This window comes from Pomacea canaliculata, linkage group LG4, assembly GCF_003073045.1.
Source record: "Pomacea canaliculata isolate SZHN2017 linkage group LG4, ASM307304v1, whole genome shotgun sequence".
Taxonomy (NCBI): domain Eukaryota; kingdom Metazoa; phylum Mollusca; class Gastropoda; order Architaenioglossa; family Ampullariidae; genus Pomacea; species Pomacea canaliculata.
This window is the reverse complement of record NC_037593.1, coordinates 20,324,896-20,346,173: the sequence shown is the minus strand read 5'-3', so window position 1 is coordinate 20,346,173 and position 21,278 is coordinate 20,324,896. Positions and strand designations below refer to the sequence as shown.

Here is a 21,278-nt window from a genome sequence, read left to right as displayed (position 1 = left end):
AACATTACAGTTCGCGAGTTTTCTCCCATGTACACTGTAGCACATAAATTATATCTATTTATTTCTGTCGTCTTGAAGCTTCAGATTCAAAGCATATTTTTTTCACACAGTATTAGAAAAGCATTCTTTTGCATCTTTTAATCTATACATTTCTGAGAGTTAAGTAGGCATGATTTTCGGAGTATAGAGATTAAAAGTCTTAGCCTCATTACATTTCCGCATTGTCTGCTCCTGTGCAGGATGCGCCAAGGCCCACGCGTGCGAGAGACAGTCGGAGGATTTCATTAACTATAGGCTTGAACTGTTTTTGCACGCTGTTTCCCGCAGTGACTCAGACGAAATTCGTCTTCAGCAAAATGAGGTCGATGGGCTGTTACAGGATCCCTAATGCAAGGAAAAGGAGTTACGGACCTTACTGAAATGAGGAAGTGTGTTTACATTCGCTACAATGTTTCCCTAACCCTTGCTGTGACTAACAAGTACCGCATTTTTATCGGCATTATTGGTAAGTGTTTGATGCACATTTCTTATATAGCAATGAATTATCCTAATTTTGTCTTTCTCATCTGATAGGGCGAGATAGTAAGCACGCGAGCAAACTGTTGTTAACAGCAGCCCAGTTCGCTGAATAGCATTACAGCGTAGTACAACTAGAGGATATGCATGGCTATTATTTATTAGCAGTGGTAAACTGTAGTTTTATTTAAATTATAATTACTGAAAAAATAAGTATTTTTCATACAATTTAGGAATTATGTAAATATACACACTATGACAGTTTGGAATTTATTATTTATTTTCCAAGTAATAAATGTAGGTGATTAATGATTTTTAGTTTGCAAATCTCTCTCTTGCCTTATGTGTATAAAATTGTCATTCTGAATAGATTCTGATCTCATGCATTTATATTTAATATCTGCACATATGTGTGTATGCGCGCAAAAGAGAGCGTGCAAAAAAAGGGGAGTAGGGGGAGAGATAAAACAGAGAAAGATTGCTTGTGTGCATCTTTATGAATGTGACTGCATATTGTGTGCAAATATTTGTATGTATAAGTGTGGATATGTAAAGAACTTACACAGGATTCATTTAATGTGTCATTTTGTTTCAAAAAACTTTTTATTTAGGGTCCTGTTTGTTATTATAAGAAATGTACAAATCTGCTGTTCGAACTGCCAGCATCTCTGGCAGTTTTTACAGTTTTTACACAGAGCAGACAGAAAGGGGAATAATAAAAGGTCTGGCTGCAATTATTTACAAAGTTATAAAACTCATCCTGGAGACTCGATTGTTGTGACAAGACATTTATTTATATGACAGCTTTAGTTAAAAGGTAAAATGGAAGAAAAGCTGTAATTGGTTTACCAGATTATTTTCAGATAAACCATATAACTATTTACTATTTAAAGCTGTCAGCTACTAGTAGTGCCCCAAGTTCTAGATTAGGTACTTTTACTGTATTTATATATAGATATGCCTACATTCCTGTTCACTGTCATCCAGGAAGGAGATTACATGTAGTAAATTATATTCAGTAGAGTGTAGAGCTGTTTCATTGTTAAACTTGCTGAAGGCAAGGCTCGTGTTTAAGAGAGCAGCCTCAAGTAAGTTTTCTCACATTGTTTATTTCTATGTCATCAGTTTGATTGTGCCTAGGCTTGATTTTCTTGTCATGGAAGTATAACTTTATGGTCAGCTATGCTCCTTATGCCCATACACACATGTGGGGATAGGTATAATGAGGAAAGAGTGAAAAAATAAAATGAATATCAGAAATGCCCTTCCTCATTTACAGCATGGGACATTTTATTATAAAATTAGTGCTCCTTCAAAATCAGCATGCACCCTTTCTGAGAAAGTAATATGGTAGGATGTCAAGGGTAAGAGTTGATGCAGGTTAATATATTTTTATAACTGCAGGTTTCGGTTCATGGGTAATATGTTCATGACTGGGTCATGTGCTAAGAGTAAAATGTTTTCAGTGGAGCAGCATACTTGAAGATGAGGCTTTATATTATACTTTGACAGAACAGCTTTATGTTATTTGTTAAAGACAGGTGTTTTCTAGTAGTCTTACTTTCAGTTTCAAACTAGCTTTCAGATTATGAAGATAACAAGGAGCCTCTGCTGATTATGGCATCACTCTCGCAGCGCCATCTTCTCAGTCTTGTAGAGGCAGAGACTGAAGCTCTTGATGGCATTGGGGCCATTGTGACTGCTTCTGTCTTAACCTTGGTGCTGGTGTTGGTGTTGCTGATGTGTACTTGTGACCAGGGCAGGTGAGACACAGTAGAGTATATTATGATGAAATGCTTTGTTATTAAGATGTCTGATGTCTGTGTTAGTGACGGTGAGGTGAATCTGATGAGTCTTCTTCCACGCAAAGCACTGTAACATATACTACAGGCGTGGCCTTCTCATTTTCTGTGTGTTGACTTTTTTCAGGTCAGTGAGCAGGAGCTTAAACAGTATATATGTTTATGATAGATGTCTTGCTTTACAGTCTTTGTCAAGGAACTGCTGGATTTTTTTAAGCAAACAGCTGAAGGTTAGACAAGATTAGATAAACTATAGAAATGTAGGGAAGAAGTTTGAATGCGAAAAAGTTGAATGGTGGAAATATATGGGTGTGGTTTTGATCTGAAGGCTGTATGTGTATGCTGTCCAGTCATTTAACGAGGCCTTAATATGCTTGGCTTACAGCCAAAAAACTTACAGCACTCAGGGTTATAGTGTATATTCTTACCCTTTATTGTAAGAGTGTTACTAAAATGTATAATCATTTTTAGTTTAACAGGATTGGTGTCAGGGTTAATCAGGCTTGCATCACATTTTCTCTCTCACACAACACAGTAGCATAAGAATTTGTACAGTTAAATTAAGGTCCTGAAACTTGATTCTGCAGTTCTCTTGAAGGATGAACAATTGGTCACTTTTGCAAGATATATATAGATTCATTGCTAACATTTTACAACTTACAGCTAACATTTAAAACCTAAGTTGCATATTTTGATATTAAAATTGTGATGCTAGTTTTGCTTGAAACATGTACAAATCATTCATTATTATTGCTTGAATAATATTATTCACTGAGAAGTATATCAACAATATACAATTTATTACTTCACTTGAACTTGGGAGACCATGTGCTGTGGTCAGTCGGTTGATCTCAGGTACCACTGGAAGGTCTCTGTGTGTTCTGAGTTGCAGAGGTTATGACCTAGCACAGATCCATTGGTATGTATTCTGGTATAGGTCAACATCTTCATAATGTTTCTGCACAAGCCATAATTGGTGCTTATTGCTTTTGACCTTGTTTGTAAATCACCAGCCTTGTTTCTTATGTTACATGCTTCTATTATTTTGAGTGAAAACATTAAAAAGACAGTCGAACACCAAAGCTACAAAACAAGAGAATCAGTGACCATTCATAAGTGTACAGAACATCTGTGCATACGTGTGTGTGTGTGTGCGCGCTTGTATTTGTCTTTGTGTATTTTTTAAATGTTTTATGACCTGTTTGTGAGTTATATTCATTTCACTTTTTCTTAATGTCAGCTTCATGTGTCTCTAGGTTTTAGGATTCAGTTTTGAGACTTAGATTTTTATTGGTCTGTGTGCTGACAATCTGGGTTATGGTGAAGTTAATGCATTCATTTCATGATGGTCTTTCCTGTAAGGTCAGTGGGTGGCTGGCTTACTGTCTAGCATAAAGAAACATTATGAAGATGTTACCCTGTGCAGAGAATGACAGTTGGTGTTACTTTCCTTTGGAGCTTATGCATTCATTTCTGTATACATGTAAAAAGCTACTGATTGTACTCAGAAATCATCTACATACAGTTATTTTATTAATGTATAGCCTTCTTTTGTTATATGCATTTTGGTTGCATTCACTTTCACATTGCTTCTGGCCATACTGCATATTTATGTCATTTATTTTTTTTAACTGTGTTCTATAGAAAGCAATGATAGCAGGTCACGGATTAATCAGTGTTTTGTGGTTTTGTTTTCAATGTGCATTGATGTTTAAGTAAGATCAGTTTATTCCATCACCATAACAGATTAGTAGTAGGTTTTCTTCTGTTTGCATCTGACAAGGTGTTCTTAAAAATCATAGACACAAAGGACATTTAATGTAAAGGATCTGTGTTTACAGTTGCCTTTGGAAACTGTAATGTTTAAATATTCAGGGCAAAATTTATGCCTGTACATAGAGACCTCTATAATATACATAAACATAATACAGTGATGTAAGTGCATTCTCTTATTTTAAATCTATTTGATTCCTCCTCCATCTTTACCTCTCATTCACCTACCAATTTTTAAGATCCTCTTTTTACTGTCTACACATGTACACACTATTAGAGTCATACACAGCTTATAACACCGAACTGTACGACTAAATTTTCTGTGAAATTTTAAAAGACCATTCGGAACCACGAAAGTTTAAAGCTTTGATTATTTGTCCCTGCAGGCAGGAAGGCTTTGACATTAATTTCAGCTTTGGAGTTTTCACATCGTGGAGAATTAGTATTCTTATTAAGAGCTTTCTGGTCACCAAGTGGTTGCCAGGTGATGAAATCGGATTATCTTTAAGACCAATGGAAGTAAATAGACCATGCAAATACAAGTAGACTGCTGTTATTTAGAATAACTAGAGTTGATTGAGCTGAAATATTTGAATAAATGTCAGTAATACTACATTAGGGTTGATTGAGAATATAGACTTTAAAAAAAATGTAAAATATTAAGTGATTTTTTTTAACTACAAAAAGGATGGAAAAATTTAGAAATTAAATCCAAGAGAATCATAACAGAGGTTCACATAAACACCAGTTGTGTGTAATCATCATACGTAGATGTTATGAGGGATAAACATTTTTCCAAATCCTGATATACAAATGTCAGATATACATATAGCTGGATATAAAAGTCTTCATATACAAACAATGTGTCTGAAAAAAAAACCAACCCCGAACTCAAAATTCACACATGACTAAAAGACCAGCTTCTAAATCTTAAGTGGAACCTGATAAAGTTCAATATACAGAAATTTTTAAGACCATTCAAACTCCTTTGATTTCAGTTAGGAATGCACGGGTGTTTAGAAACAACAGGAAAATTAACATGTTCAGATTGATTTCTTTTTTTTTTTACATAATATTCAGTGCCATGAGTGCTTTTAAATTACCATTTTTACTCATAGAAAATTAGCTGAAATTTGTCAGCATCTGGTCTATTGCTTGGGGTAGTTGTGTAGGGAAACAGCATTGATACAGAAGGGAACGTACAAGTGAAAATTGCTGGCGGTTGTGGTGTGATGTAACCACACCAATAGATAATAGATGCTCATTCTTGTTCTTGAGCAATGTGAAACATTAGCTGTCACTGATTAAATGTTTTAAAATGAAAATTGAAGCAGTAATTTTGTTGTTACTTTACAATTCTAAGATGTACTTTGTGATTTTTTCCCCATCACTGCATGTAGTATTTTGATTCACAATGCACAAAAACTAAAACCATCTGATGGAAGTCATGTTTTCTAACTTCCTTGCAACAAATGAATATTCAGTTACATGAAATGTATGCCTGTGCCTTTTCCTGTTTCAGGTATTAGATTTCTTAGTTTTTGGTGGTTATTTTGGGAAACTGTTCATGATAGGCTGGGGTGTTCTTTGTGCTTGTGGTACGTAGAGCTACTTAGAAATCAAACAGACTTATTAAACTGAAATAGGAATTCTGTCCAGCACCAACAGACCTAGAAAGTTGGTTTTTGTGTGAAAATTAACAAAACGAACAGCAGGTTATGCTTTAAAAATAAGTATTTCTTGGGCTAATATGTGCATGAAGCTAGTGTATCAAAGCTTACCATTCCATATACAGTGTGTTTTTACAAGTCTTGTTCTGATAAATTATGATATTCATACCTTTTGTTAGAAGGTGCTCAGCATTACATCATGCACATTAAAAGGACCAATTTTTCCCCCCCTATGATTGGGTGAAACTGAGGGCAAGATACTGTTTCTCCTAATCTTAATCAATACCCAGATGAATATCTAATTTCCGTTCTTAAGATACATTCCTACAAGCATCTCCATGCACAGAAAGAGCTCATGGCTGTACGTGCATATGTTTACATTGTGAAGACCTCAGCCAGTAGGAGAGCCAGGACCATATGGTATTCAGAGATATCTGTGTACACATGTGATGTCAGGATTTTGACCTCTTTCTATGCATGGTGACATTAGTAGTAGACACATTTTAATTTAGATTATCAGGTTATATCAGATAAAATATATATCCCACTAGTCCTTTAAATATACTCTTTGTGTGGCCTTTTGTTTTAAATTTTTTTTAAAGAAAAATTCTCTAAACAGTAAAGTTTCAGTATCCGTTTTTTTAAAAATTATTATTATTATTATAATTATTCTCTATGCTTCTGGCAAATTTTGCTGCATGTAGTAACTGTTAACAGCATGAATTATTTGTGAATTATTAATTTGCATGGTCCTTTCATTCTATGAAACCTACTGAAATAAGTATTGTCATCACATGGTTAAAAACTAAATAATGATGGGATAAATCTGAATCACTGAATTTACACATGAATATGCAATGAATTAAATATTTTATATAAATACCGTAATTTTAGATCATTAGGGCTGCCGAAAACCAGCATGACCCCAGGGTAGACAAGATTTCCATGCCACTTGCATTAATCATTAATTGTAATCATTTATTTTTCTAGTATATAACAGTGTGCTACAAGTTAAACTTCGATTGGCAATAACAATATTTCATAACAGTAAGGTAATATAAACAACAAATGTTTTATGAAAAGTGTACACAACTAGAATCTATAACATCATAGGATGAATATTTTAGAGCTGCGTACATGTGTTGGTTTGTAAAATGAGGGAAAAATGACATAAAAGATCAAATTATTCACACGTCTTCTATAGGAAAATGTCACCAATAGGCATAAAAAACTTCACATATTAAAGAAAGAAAGATTAAAGACAATACAAGGTTTATATCCTTAACCCTAATGAATGTGATATCACAGTCGTCACAGATTTGGGTACAATTATGGGAGATATCAGTAACTCTGGTTACTCAAGCCTACACTTTCTTTGAAGTCTATTTTTTTTTTAGCTCCTTGTGATGCCTTTTCTTTTGCTTTTGTTTGAAAGGTCAAAGAAATAAAAAAATAACTGACCAAGGCTAGGCTCCCTCCACATCTGCAGGTCTGGCTACACCATACCTCCCTGCCCTTCATCATCAGCAATGTTCTTTGCTAATTTTCCCCATCAATCTTCTATTTATTCTGCTGAAAATCAGGAACCACATCCTTTTATATAATATGTATTTGGGAAGCTAATATTTGGTCACATAGGAGTATGACGTAGAGTACATAGCTTTTAAACTTAAAACTTCTTCTGTGGAAATAGGATTGTAGTTTCTTTTGTTGAAATGTTGATTTTTTTCCAAGAACATCAGTGGAGGAATAGGTGATTCAAGAGAAAATGACTAAACTAAACAAAAATTTTACGTGTTCAGTTTTTGGCAAGTCGCTTACTGTTTTTATTTAGGAAAAGGAGGGCAAAACATCTGTGGTATATTACTTTTTTTTTTTTAAAGAAAATAAGTAAAGTTTTAACTATTTGCTTTGATTGAGTAGCATATACAAGATACCAGGAGCCCCTACTCTAACTGTTGGGAATCAGCATGCAGACTAATTTAAGACATATTTCAATGGTCTGGTTCCCCTTTAAATACAAATATATTAAAACAAAATATGGTTCCCAAAAAGTTTTACTCCTTTTCTTTTATTCTGTGCCATTTGTAGTTGAGTTTCTGAATGATTTAAATGTGTGTTTGCTGTTTCTATATTCCAAATAAAGATCAACAAGCCTACTTCACTCGCAGAACATTATCACTTTCCTTGCTTTAATTTTGTCAGTTTTTAAAATAAATTGTTATATCCTCAAGATGATTTTGACATTTTGGGACCATTTTTCATGACCTTATTTTGGCACCTTTATTCTGACGGTTTATACTGCTGCAGTTAAAATCTATGACCACACCTTTCTTTCCTTCCAGAAATAAAGTTTTCACAGACCAGCTTGACCAGTCATTTTATGTTGCACTGCTTGAAGCTGCCTCAGATAATTGTTCTGTGATGTCTAGAATAAGAAACAAATCTTGTAGATAACCATTATGCAATCATGATTTTGTGCAAGGAACTTGCTGTGACTTAGAGTTTTCTTTAAATTTCATCACTGAAAAGCTTATCCCTTTTTCTTTAAACTTGTTGGGCAGAGAAGTGTGTATATATGGAGTGGATGGGGGGATGGTCAGTAGATTTGCACTCATCTCATGTATTGCAGAAACTTCAAGCTACACCTGAAGGGCATCGAAAGTGCAAAAATACATGAGAAATGCACCATCTTTTAATTAAAGTATAGTCTTTTTTCCTGTGCTAACATGTTCCTTTTTTGCACTTTGTGACAGCGAGGCAGAGACAACAGAGCTGCAGAGCGTTTCTCACAGAAACTCTGCTGGCCCCAAGACTTTGGTAAGTTTATGCTATCTTCATGATTTGTTTGATTTCATTGAATCTGCCAGCGACTTCATTAATTTGTCGCTAAAATACATAAGCTTTCTTTTCTTAAAACATTCTGTAATAAATAACAGCATTTTTTCCCTATATGTTCATGTGACTGCTTTGCAAAATTAGGAGATAATCATTGTTCTTATACATTTTCACATAATCAAGCGACAATTTTTTTAGAGCCTCTTTTCATTCATGCAGTTAACTGAACTGTAGGCAAGATTAAATCAAGTAAAAAATAAAGATTACCCTTTATCCTCATTACATTTAATTTGATAGAAAAGAAATTAACTGTCACCATTTTGCTACCATTTTTACAGGTAGCTACAGATTTAGCAGGAGATATAGAAGCTTTGGTGGATGGGGAAGCTGGTCAGACTGTGGTTGCTGGAGAGAGGGCACTAAATAATGGAGTGTCAGCAAACAGGAACAGCATGGGCTCTAACAGGTATGCCATCTGCATTTTTGTTTTTTGTTTTGGTTTTATTTTTAAATATGTGCAATAAAACTCAGCTGTCTTGCTATCAGAAATTAAAACCAAATTGAGTAGGAATTTGCCCTTATGGTAGCAGGAAAGGGAGAGTAATAAATGTAGGAAATGGGCTAAAGTGTATTTCAACAAGTATAGCCAAAAATCACATCTACTTGGCAGATGTGTAAGAAACTGTGGTAGACAAAATCAAGCAGCTTCAGGCAGCACATACTCTTGAAAGTGTGGTACATGAAATGTGGAAAATATTCTCGAGGTAAACAAACAGGAGGTCAGCAGACATCTAAAGGTCACAGTTGATGTCCACCGTGTAGACATGGATGTAGCAATGCTTTGACTTTGTGGTCTTAGCAGTGGATATCTAATCAATAACTACACTCCTATGGCGTGGATGTCTACATATTTTTCAAGTTTCAACTTGCAGAACCTAGGGATTTTTAAATCTAATAGAGACTGCTGTTGCATTAAGTTGTCAAGATATCATGTCAGCTTTCGGGGCAGTTAGTAAGGGAATAGCTAAAGCGCCTGTCACTATGACAGGGAGATTTGAGTGTCATGGTACATGTCTTGGCTTGGAAATACATCTCTCTGGATGGAATATCTGTTTACAGGGCTGACCATCCCTAGTTTTCTTCGAAAGGGGGTGAATGAACTTGTAAAATGCATTTGATGCCTACAGATAATGTTTGATTGTGTGACTTTTTGTATGCTTGAGCCTATCATTCGTGGCTGAGAAGGTGCTGATTAAATAAATAAGCAAACATAATTAAAAAATAAACAATACCAGAAACTATGTGTTAATTTTTGGAGGGACCTTTTTTTCAGTCACAGTCGCCAGGCTAGCAGTGGTTCTCTGCAGATGCGTCCAACAAGTCTGCGGGAACTCCCTGAAGTGCCTACCAGCAATCACAGTCGTAATCATTCTGGCTCTGGTGGCTTGGAGAAGCAGGCAGGTGGACTGCGCAGCAGCCATGAGGGTGATGAAGATGATGTTGGCTATGATCATCTTTGTGCAAGGGTAGGTAAAGACTGGATAGCATTGTGACCGTTCATTTTAAGTGTACTGGGAGCTTTCTACAAGAATCATTAGCATGGATAAACCTAAATGATTTTTCTTTGTGCTGTTATTGGCTGGAGTCAAATTTTTTTGTTTTTCCTTGTTGCTGCAGACGTCTGGCATTGTTAAGAATTTCTCACTGCTTATACCAAGGTGTACTCTGCTTATGCTATAGCCTATAGTTATGAAGTAAGAGCAAGCTGTTTTCCTAGGGCAAAGTAGGAAACTCAAGAAAAAGGATCTTGTTTTTGTAGTTACAATATGTTGCAATATTTTTTAATTTTTACAATATTTTTTATTATCAATTAGAACAAACTGATGGTGCAATAGAAATGTTCTTTTTATAGCAAAGCTGAAAGTGTGGGAAATTATATGAGTCATTTTGCTCTTGGAATGAAGTATAGATCATTTACCACTGCTGACAAAGAGCAACATACCCATTCACTCTCAGCTGACTCAAAATAGAAGCTCTCAAAGTTCTCAGTCATTAACCTGCATTAGAGGGAAAACTTGGAAAGTACGAAAATAATGTCCACGACCTGATTGTTAATTACAATGGCTCTGAAAGAAAGTTTTATGTTTTAATGCCCTCAGGTTGGCTCCAGCAACAAGCCTGCCAAAAATTATGACCACATTAAACTAGACTCTCCTGGTCAGGTGAGCATAAGTGCTACTCCTGTGTCTGATCCTGACAACATCTCAGAAAACCACTACTCTCAAGTGAGGGAGAGGACTTACGATGTTGTGAAAGATGTTCGAGCAAGAGGAGCCACCAATTCTATGGCATCACATGACTTTGATCCTTATGCCAAGGTAAGAAAGAAGGCAGTTAATGTCTGTTTCTATTTCTGGCCATTGCACCTGTATTTATTTTAAAGGTTAAGTTTATATACAAAGTCGATGAATGTAACAATTGTTTGTGCATATTTCATTCGGCAGCACATTTCAGATATTTGAAAATCTCTCCCTTTTAACAAATAAATAAAAGTCAGTAAAAGGTAGTTACATTGATGCTTCTCTTGATGAGCACCACAGACAAAGAAAAACAAAGTAAATAAGAGATTGATCTTATTTTATTGCAGGTGAAAGATGATGATGACGATAAAGAGGATCCATATGCCAAAGTCAGAGATGGTGAAAAGGACACAGATGACTATTCCCATCTGAAGCACAAGCATCTTGTCCATGCTGTGCCATCTGTCAAAGCTGCCAAAGGGGTGGTGGAGGATGATGAAGAAGATCCATATGAAAGAGTTATTGGGGATTCTGGTAGTGCAAGAGTGCAGGTACCACTGTCCGTGGCTGACTTAGATGATCCTTATTCCACGGTCATGGATCAGCCAGCTGTGACTGTTATTCCCATGCATGTCTCAACAACGACTGTCACTAATTCATCAGCTGGTGGTGCTGTCAACTCCATCAAACACAAGAGCAGCAGCGTGCATGCCAGTCATGGTCTGCCTCGGAGTGATAGTAACCACTTTCATCTAAAGTATGCTGATGAAGATTCTGAAGTGCAGGGAGACTATGCTGTCGTCATGAAAGACCGCCAAGGCAGTGTGTATAGAAGACAAAACAATGAGCAAAGGGGAGATGATGGCGAAGAGGATATCATGCCTTATTTTTCTTCCCCTCCTGAACCTCCTCGGCTGTATGGGACAGGTGAGACTTTGGAAGAGGATGACGCCATGGCAGCAACACCTGGCAGTCCCTCTGGTGGAAGTCGAAGGGCAGGTGAGTGTAACAAAGCAGCACAAGTGCAGCTCTCAGTTTAAATTATAAGCACATTTATATCATGCATTTCTCCAGCATCAGTTGGACTCAGAGCACTTGTAGAATGTGCTTACCCACTATGAAGACAAGGTCAGTGTACTACACAAGAAGATAAAAGTCACAGTCCAATGAACAAACAAAACATGAAGATGGGGCAACAGTGTGTGACAACATGGCGATAAACACCTTCTCTTAGAATGCAGTAAGGACATCAAGCCAGGTGGAGATCAGTGTGAACAATAGAATGTACAAGAAAGTCATTTTCAACCAGTTAGCAAAAGGGAGATCACCCTAATCAAGAATAACAGATCTAAATATAATAGTTTGTTGTTCAATTGCTTCATCAAGGCATCCAAGCAAAAATGTTGAAGCAGGGCTGAAGCTTTTACATTGTTGGAATAAGTGTTTACGATGCACTATCTGGATGTACAGCAGTTCTTGAAGTGAATGGTACAAATCACAGACCATGAAGGAAGTGACAAGATATGGAGACTGTTAGATAACCAAAACTTTGATCTCATCTGTCCATTTAAAAAAGAAAATGGCAGAAAGCCACAATCTAGCACATACAGGAACTACAGGAGGATGTTTATCCATAAGTTGATGATGATAAAGCCAGAACAGATTGTAGACCAAAAAAAAAAACCACAAAACCACATACACAGAGCTGTCCCATTCACCCTGTTAAGTGAGGGAACATCAATCTATTAATTATTATTTTTAGGTTTTGATTTCTTTAGTACAATTGTGTAGCTGGTGTTCTTTGAGACAATGTTGACTTATTGACTTTCCTTACTTTATCAGAAACAAAGGAGCACAAGTACACTAAGGTAACAGCTCGTGAGTCTCTGGCCAGCATGACAGCACGGAATGCACTCAACATGTACGAGATAGTTCCTGACCTTGCAGAAAACACTTATGCCACGGTCAGTAACAGAAACTTTGTAAGGCAGTCTTACGAATCCCTGGTGCTTAACCTAAAGTGCTTGACTAAAATTAACATTTCTGGCAGTAAATTCAACATTTTTATTCTGTTTATTTGCCAACCATTACAGCTCCCAACCACTCTTTGCTGAAATCTCAAGGAATATTAGTACCAAATGGAAGACACTGTATGAATTTGTGATCTTAGGATTCTTGTAATGCTGTTTTCCTAGGTAGCGACTGGGCCTATGTATTGATGCATCTTTCTGTTTTGATAGGTTGAAGGTGGATCAGGAGATGGTGTTGTCCACTACGCTTCTGCATCCATGACTCAGGTTTATCCCCACCGACATGATGCTGACCCTCTCAATGAAACTTATGCTGAAATTAACACATCGACCTCAGGTAGAATTGGGTGAAGGGGGTGGCAGTGTGGAAGAGAGTTGTGCAATCAACACTTTGGTCTCAGGAAGATTTTGGGAAGAAATGGTCGGACACAGAGAATGTGTGAACACAATGATTCAGGCTTGGGCAAAGTAGGGTAGGGTGTAGTAGAGGGCAAAGAGAATAAAATTTATACTTCATTCTTAGTAAACATAAGTGGATAAGAGAAAGTGTGTGAAATTAATACTTCAGCCTAACATGAGAACTTCCTTTTTAATTTTTAGATGGTGATTTCACTCACATTTTCTTGTTACCGCTTGCTTACTCGTATGTGTGTTTGTGCGTGTGCATGCACATGTTTGTTTTATTTAAAAAAAAAATTTTTTAATAGTTTTTAATCGATGGTGCTCTAGGTCAGATGCAGATTTCTTCACAAACAGCCCTGCTGAGACCATAGACTTAAAGAATGCAGAAGTAAATTCCTGTCCTACACTTATGTTTGTGGCCGGTAGTATGTGTTCTTCTTTGTGACCTGCAGTATATTCTCAAATATTTTCCTAAAGGTGTAGACTGGTGCTAAAGTAAATGCTGATTTTGTGTCAATGCAGGAACTTACACACCAACAGTTCCAGAGCCCCCATCCCTGGACACTCTTCATTTTATGACCAAGTCCACCACATCAAGTGAAGGGGACCACAGCTACAGGAACCCTAGCAGTCCATCTGCAACAAATGCTGGTGTCTTTATGATGGATGATGGATATGCTGCTGTTTCCAAGACCTCTAGTTTTTCACCTAGTGAAACAGCCTTACCCCTGATTCCTCGCAGTGCAACGACAGGCAGTGTCCATAATCCCAGCGAGCTGACTAATGATGCATCAGCCAATGGTATATCAATGCACCCAGATTATCATCGAGTCAAAGACTATATTGGAGTTCAGGACATGGAAAATGATCCAAACTATGAAAGCGTGGATGAAGCTTATGCTAGAACATCCTCATCCATGGCTGCCTTAGGATCAAACTCTGCCACAGCCTCAAAAATTGTTGCCTCCCCTTCTCGGCGGCAGCATGAGTATGAAGAGGTCAGCCCCTCTGGTACACCATTGTCTGGTGGGCGCAAGTCAAATGGACAGACATCAGCATTATCTAAAGGCAAGACACAAAACTCAAGCATCTCCACTGACACTGTGGAGACAATCATTCCTTCTGTTCACAGCCATCAGTCCATCCAAACAGCAGCGTATGCAAGGGACCGGGTGTTGGAAGGACACATGTATGAAGATATCAACGAAGTGCAGAAAAGAAAGCGCTCCCTTGCTTCCAAGTCTGCAGGTGGAACCAAAGTTAACAAAGAAGCAGAGTCCACACACTGAAGGGGATGTAGTTCTTTCATATTAACTATTTGTTGGCTAGAGGTGCTATGGTGAATAGATTACTGTCACTAGTATTACCTCTCTGACCAGGCTCACACTCTGAGCAGATGTGAAAAAAATTTCTCAATGCATCATTCCTCCTACTCCACTGTAAAAGTGTCTTTAAGCTTTGAACAGTTTTCAATAATGATCATGCTGCAATGACGACTGAAGTGTATTTGGTTGTAAAGATTGCTTTGAAAGAGGAAAGGATGCTTGCAAGCATTCCTGTTCATGATAAACCTAAAAAAAATTCTTTATAGCCTTAGTTCATTTCCAAATATAGAATGAAAGAAGATTCAAGCTGTGTAGTGATCAAAAGCGATTGGCTTATATAATCAAGGCTTATAAACATAGGTGTAAATCACAACAGTGCATTCTCCACATTTGCTAAGACATGCTTCCCCTTACTGTTTACAGTGTGTAGAAAGGCTTCTGACATGTTAGTGAATGAACTAGATTGAGTGCCCTCTTTTTAAAAAAATACAAGAATGTTTTACTTTTAGAGTGACAGCATTTCTAAGATTTTTGTGTAGGGCAGAAATTGTTGAAATTTTAAAAATGTGTGTTCGTCCTCTTTGTAAGCAAATTTCCATGGATACTTTTATAAACTCTTATTACTTACACCATTTTAAATGCAAAGTTTAACAAGACTTTTTATATGTGCAATAAAACTGAGTGATGGGGAAAGTTAAAAGAAAAAAATCATTAACTAAATTTAATTCAAATTTTTTTAAAGTTATGAGTACAACTATCAACTCTGAAAGCAAATGCATAAATACTTCTATCTCCTCAGTACTTATTTTTACAGAAATCTTTACATATATAAATATATATGTATGTGCACGAACATGTACTTACATGTAGCCAAGGACACAGTAGATGGAGGCTAGGGTTAAGATTTTGTAAATGCTTCCTTGTCTTAAATATATGATCTGATACCAGAAAGTTTTCTTAAAAAATTATCCCATTTATTTTTGGATTAGATACTAGTTTGGAAAACTTCAACTTTTGTTTAAAAGGGACAGAGCTTTTGATGCCTTGTACTCATTTTCACATGAAATATCTTTTCATATTTTTGGGTTTCAGTCCTTTGTGCTTATTCTTTGTGCACATGAATATCTTATAGCAGAGTATGAATATGCTTAAGGTAAAATGCAAACGTACATTTGCAAATGCAACATTGCAAATACACATTCATTGATGTTCCGTTCTCTTTATCTTTCTCTCTCACACATACGCATACTAGGGAAACACTCCTGCACATCTGCAAATGTAAGTAGCATATATATTTTTGCACTTGAATTGTATGTATGCCACATATGCATGTGGAGAGACTGTATACATTCTCTTTCTCACCCTCCCCCTCCCCCCAGAAACATGAACACATTTGCTAGATATCTTTTTGTTTTGTTTTTTTATCAATATATTAGAAAAATGCAACACAGACCAAATAAACAGTCCTCTAATTTCTTTGTGCTTGAAGATTTGAGGTCAAGGTCTCACTCAGAGAGGGTTGAATTGTACTGTATCTTTAGTCACAAATGTGAATGTATATTTACATTGTTTTAAAAATGGCTTATGTATTGTACATGTAGTTGAATGTTGTAAATCCAACAGTTTCATTTCAATGAAACTATTTTCCCAAATATGGTCCTTCTATGAAATCAGCCCTGACCAAGCTTATAGCCTTTTGACTTGTGTTAGGGTATTTGTTTATTGTACTATAAGAAACCTAATGGAATACATTATTACTAGTTCTTGTTACCAGAAAGGATTTTTGTTTGTTCTCAGGTTTGTTCTGCACAATTGGCAAGAGACTAGCCTGAAATTTACCATTAACACATATTGTTTCTATATATTTTTCTTGCAGCTTGCTGATATATTGTGCAACATTTTCCCTCCTTGCAGAAAGTTTGAACCTTTCACAGCTTTAAATGAAGATCATATCATTAATTGCATATATCATGCATATTTATCGTTCAGTTTTTATCATGTTTGGTTGTATTGAATTATATTGTTTCATGGACTGGCAATATACACAGGAATTTTATCTGGAATTCAAACTGGATGTTTATGAGTTCCACTTGAACTTTTTAAGACTTTTATCTCAGAATTTGTGATTGTTTTGGCTTATGTGTTTTACATAGAGACTTTTGAATAGCTTGCTGTTTGAAAAAGTTTCACTAAGAAGGATTGGGAACTTACATGAATTACTACGTGATGATCAAATATGTGGACTTTTCATTATACTGAGCATACACGTAACCAGACATGTAAAAAACTATTGTGGTTCTCTGTCTAGATTTTAAGGGAATCTTAAGTTAGAAGAAAGGTGTCAGCAGTTCTGGTGGAATTTCATGTGATTAATATTTACATTTGGCTGGTTGTTCATGAGTTAGAACTAAATTTATAGAGTGTAACTCATAAAGTAACTGACTTTGGCTCTGTGAGAATGCTTTTTTTTAAAAAAAATGATGAAGAGTCAACGAGGTCAAGCAAGGGAACAACACCTGGTTCAGGCTTAATGTTGCAGTGTCTTTAACTGTAAGAAATAATTGTCTGTTCATGTAGTAAACTACAGAAAATTTTGCAGATTCTGCCTATGTGCTGACTGTACAATGTGTATCATCTTATATGTACAATATATATTGTCCTATTTGCCAGTGATTAGCACTCTGTATATGGTGCATTTTGCTTGTAGACCTTTAGAAACTAGCTTGTCTCATTATTGCTGCTGGAGTAATATTTTTGTGATCATGTGTAACTTTCAACTGCCTTTTTTTGAAGATTTGAGAGTTGTTCTCACTTGCTGCCATTGTAAGCAGAACACCACTGGGAGCCTTTGTGTCGTCTACCAGTCAACACCATCAACGCCTTGCTTTTTACCAGGATGCTTGTCTCACATTTTCAATAATAAGATGTGCAGTCACTTGTGTGTAGGTGCTTGTGCTTTGACATGGAGAGTGGATATACAGTTCACAGAGTGGTTTATTTTTCTACTTGCTTTGGGTTTAAACTTAATTTTTGTTACAAACATTGGAAAGCACATTGGCACTAAGGGCACTTACTATATAGGGAGAGAAGACTATTTGTAAGTATTCTGTTAAAAAAAAATATATATGTATATGGCATGTGTGTGTGTATGAGAGAGAGAGAGAGAGAGAGAAAAAGATATTTGGAACAATTTGTTGTAATCCCCACGCTTGCCAAAGAGTAGAGGAGTACTCAACATTGTTTGCAGTTGTGTTAGATTATACATAGCCACCAACTTATTTGCTTTGCCAAATGAGTCTAAGAATAACAGTTGAGATGCAGCTGACCAATTATTTTAAGATGCTCCTCGTACTGAACATAAAGGTATTGCAGGTTGAATGATTTGGTTACGAAGGAAGTTTTTCATTTGAAGCTGAAAAGCAGAGCTTTTGTTTAATTTGCTTAAAGTGCATGCTGTCTTATGGATGTAGTTGTACGTGATAAAATATGGGACACAAGTTTATTGGTGCTACTCTGTGTAATGAGTACAGCTTTTTGGAGGTATGCCTGAGTATTCAGCACAGATTGTTGGAGGAAGTTGTCACAATGGATACAGAGAATTGTTTAGAAGAAAACAGCTGATGTGAATGAAATGCAAAGTCTTTCAGAGCAAATAATGCTGATGATGACTTGCATAACATTTTCTTTTATTGCTCATTTATTCTACTTCATTGCCTGTTGCATTGATTATCATATGGCTGTTTGACGTGCCACAATGCTTGTGAGTGAATGAGCATGAAGAAGATGCTTTCAGATGAACTTCTCAGTGTACCAGATCTGCCAGTAAAATCTGCAGGCTGCCTCAGTAGCACAAGGTTTGCTTACTCAATCACAGCGAAAATTGCCAGTGCTTTTGCAACAAATATTAGCATTATCTCATTATTACTGGGTTTTTTTACCTAGTCCAGTTTTGTTTCCTCCCATGCACCATCATCAACCAATTTCAGCTTGTGTTGGTCTTCCACATATTGCACTCTTTTGTCTTGCTTCTTTCCTGCTGTCTTGCCGTGGTATAGCCTTACTCGCTGTCATGGCGTAAAACTCAACTAGCCGACCATTATTTCCTGCTGTAATGGTCATTGCCTCTCATCTTATTGCCAGTTATCTTCATCTTTAGTAATGCATTATAAGCTTTATCTTCAATAATCCATCAAGTCATCTTTGAAGTCACATGACATTTGCCTTTGTTGTCATTTTACCATTTACCTTCATATTTGGTTTCATGGACCATTTTTGTGAGCGCGATCCTCTTTTCTCTCAAGACCTTGCTTTTAACGAGATTAGACACGTCAGAGTTTTTACATGACTGCCTTGAGAGCTAAAGTTATCTGCAGCATTATTTAAGCTAATACAGAATTTGGTGCACAATGCAGGGAATACAAGTGCGATGATTACTGAAGTGCATGAAAGTGCTGAAATCTGAATCTTCCATTTTGCATGCGTAAAATGCATCCAGATGATTGGAAACAACATTCATTATCAAGATCAAGTCTGTAGAGCATAGTTCCTGTTTGTATCAACCATATAGACTGTAATAGTTATGTTACAACGGCTTGAACTTTTACTTGCAGATGGGACCAAGTCAGTCGGTACTAAACACAGAAGAAGAGTTTGGCTCAGTTATTTTTGGTTAAGAACAGAGGCATTGCATTTAGGAATAGGTACATGTATGGTTGACAGTATTAGGAGAGGTAAGGGACATTTTAGAAGTGAAATTGTTTACTTGCTATGGAAAAAACCCATCACTAACCCAAATTAAAAATATTGGCTGGGGCCATGGACCATAGTTTATTAATTCCATTCAATAATTTAAATTTTGCTTTATTGTCTGCTTATTTTTAAGGCTAGCTTATTTATTGTAACCAGCAGTCTGACAGCTTGCAACATTGATGAAGGCTTCATGCATTTGTTTCATATTATGCCAGTATTGCATATTTGTAAGCAGTGTTGTTACTTTCATGTAAGCTTTATATTTTTTTTTTTGGTTAGAAGTTTCTTTTATGACTGCCAACCATCAGAAAACAGCATGTGTTACAGCAGCATAACTAAAGAATTTGTAAAATTTCATAAAAGAAATGCTTGCCAGAGTTAAGCACCATGATTTAGTTCAATGGTCAAATGCAAGAAGTTCTTCTATTGAACCTTTGGAAACATAAGGTATCTTTACTAAAAAGTACTAGCAGGGATAGCACCGGTATAAAGATACAAATCGTTTCTTTTTTCAAATAATAACATGTTGGCACAGATGTGTGCAGTAGTCATTGGCAGATATTCATGCAGTCGGAATAGTTTTGCAAATGTTAGTATGAGAATTGTTACTGCTGTTGTTGTTTTCACCAATTTTGGCAATTGTTAGCATAAACAGTGATAGCTTCAAAGTTATTAATAGAAGTATCACTTTTGTTATAGGACTGCTGGTCATACATGAAAAGACATGCTATGATTTAGCAAACTTGTCAGTATCAATCCATTTCTTTTCCTTCTTCTGATATTAAGGCAGAGCAAAACCTGTTTACACTATTACAGTATATTTATGTTGAATAATATTTTTTTTTACTGGTGATTTGTGTTTTCACAATGCAAGAGGCATATTTGTTGGACTTTTGTTGCATGTGGAAAGCGAAAAGGGCAGGAACATATAAGTCTATACATTTATTTTTAAAACAGAGAGCTTAAGATTTGGTAAAATTTTGCTCAATATTTTTGCTTTTGTTGCACCCTTCAGTCCATGACCACCACCCAATCTATGCTGGAATACATGTGGTTATCTGTCTTTGCCTTCCAGTCCAATTCCCACCGAGAAAGACCCTGTTGATTGCCTATACCATCTAAATACTTTTATCTTCATTATCCATCCCACACATTCCCCTGTGGTGCTGGAAGTCACATCTGTTTGGACTCAAGGAGTTTGCCTTGAACAAGCAGCACTGTGGCAGTGTATGTGCAAATGAAACATGCATGTATGTGCATATCCTATGATTATCAGTGTTTTTAGCCATTTTTTTGTTTTCTGCTCTTTATACACGTGGATTCTTGCTGTTGTGGAAATGGAAGAGTGCATTACATCTGAGCAAATTTTAAGGTCTTCTAATATTAAGTTGTGAATCTTTATTGTGCGGGTGTTCAGCTTTTTAAAAATTGTATTTATTGTTGTGTATTACTATGTGGTACATCTGGCAGCAAGATTGGCATGTTATGATTCAGCAAGCTGAATAGATGGAATGTCAATTCTCAATGATCAAAGGTTCGTTTTTCAGTTGGCATGTGTGTGTAATCAGGCAGCTTACCACATGGACGGATGATTGAGGTTGGGGGAGGAAACTGGAGTACATGGAGAAAACCCTCAACACTCAGCCCTGTAAACAGGTGTTTCATTCATTGTCCAAAGATCTGAACCCCTGACCTTTGTCTTCTCACTGCAGTGGAGTATTTTAAGCTCTGCACTATCAGGGACCCCAATCTCCTGCTGACCTCATACTCAACAGGGGATTTTGCATTATGTGTGGTTGGCTCTATTGGAGACAACACTGTGTTGCTGGGCTCCCTCCTCTTCCTCAGTCTCCTAGGGACTAAAATCAGTATG

At 36.5% G+C, this 21,278-nt stretch overlaps 1 protein-coding gene across 4 annotated transcripts; it reads left to right on the top strand.

The window, feature by feature from the left end:
- The first annotated feature begins 208 nt into the window (after positions 1 to 208).
- LOC112563288 lies at positions 209 to 20,931 on the top strand. 4 transcript variants are annotated; one of them, XM_025237133.1, is made up of 11 exons: positions 209 to 505; positions 2,095 to 2,279; positions 3,211 to 3,237; positions 8,518 to 8,581; positions 8,938 to 9,065; positions 9,933 to 10,125; positions 10,759 to 10,977; positions 11,247 to 11,898; positions 12,742 to 12,863; positions 13,140 to 13,266; positions 13,854 to 20,931. In XM_025237133.1, the coding sequence occupies exons 2-11, from the start codon at positions 2,134 to 2,136 to the stop codon at positions 14,618 to 14,620; spliced, it is 2,445 nt and encodes an 814-aa protein (XP_025092918.1). In that variant the 5' UTR covers positions 209 to 505; positions 2,095 to 2,133; the 3' UTR covers positions 14,621 to 20,931. The 4 variants fall into 4 exon arrangements, with proteins under 4 accessions (XP_025092918.1, XP_025092920.1, XP_025092922.1 ...); XM_025237135.1 differs by having other exon boundaries at positions 240 to 394; XM_025237136.1 differs by lacking the exon at positions 209 to 505 and adding an exon at positions 1,057 to 1,604.
- The last annotated feature ends 347 nt before the right edge of the window (positions 20,932 to 21,278 follow it).

What these genes read in the sequence shown, in the direction of transcription:
- LOC112563288 (XM_025237133.1), top strand. Translation starts at nt 2,134, where the DNA reads ATGGCATCACTCTCGCAGCGCCATCTTCTCAGTCTTGTAGAGGCAGAG. An exon ending in TGGTGGAAGTCGAAGGGCAG is followed by an intron (nt 11,899 to 12,741) that starts GTGAGTGTAACA and finishes TTACTTTATCAG; the next exon opens with AAACAAAGGAGCACAAGTAC. An exon ending in AATTAACACATCGACCTCAG is followed by an intron (nt 13,267 to 13,853) that starts GTAGAATTGGGT and finishes GTGTCAATGCAG; the next exon opens with GAACTTACACACCAACAGTT.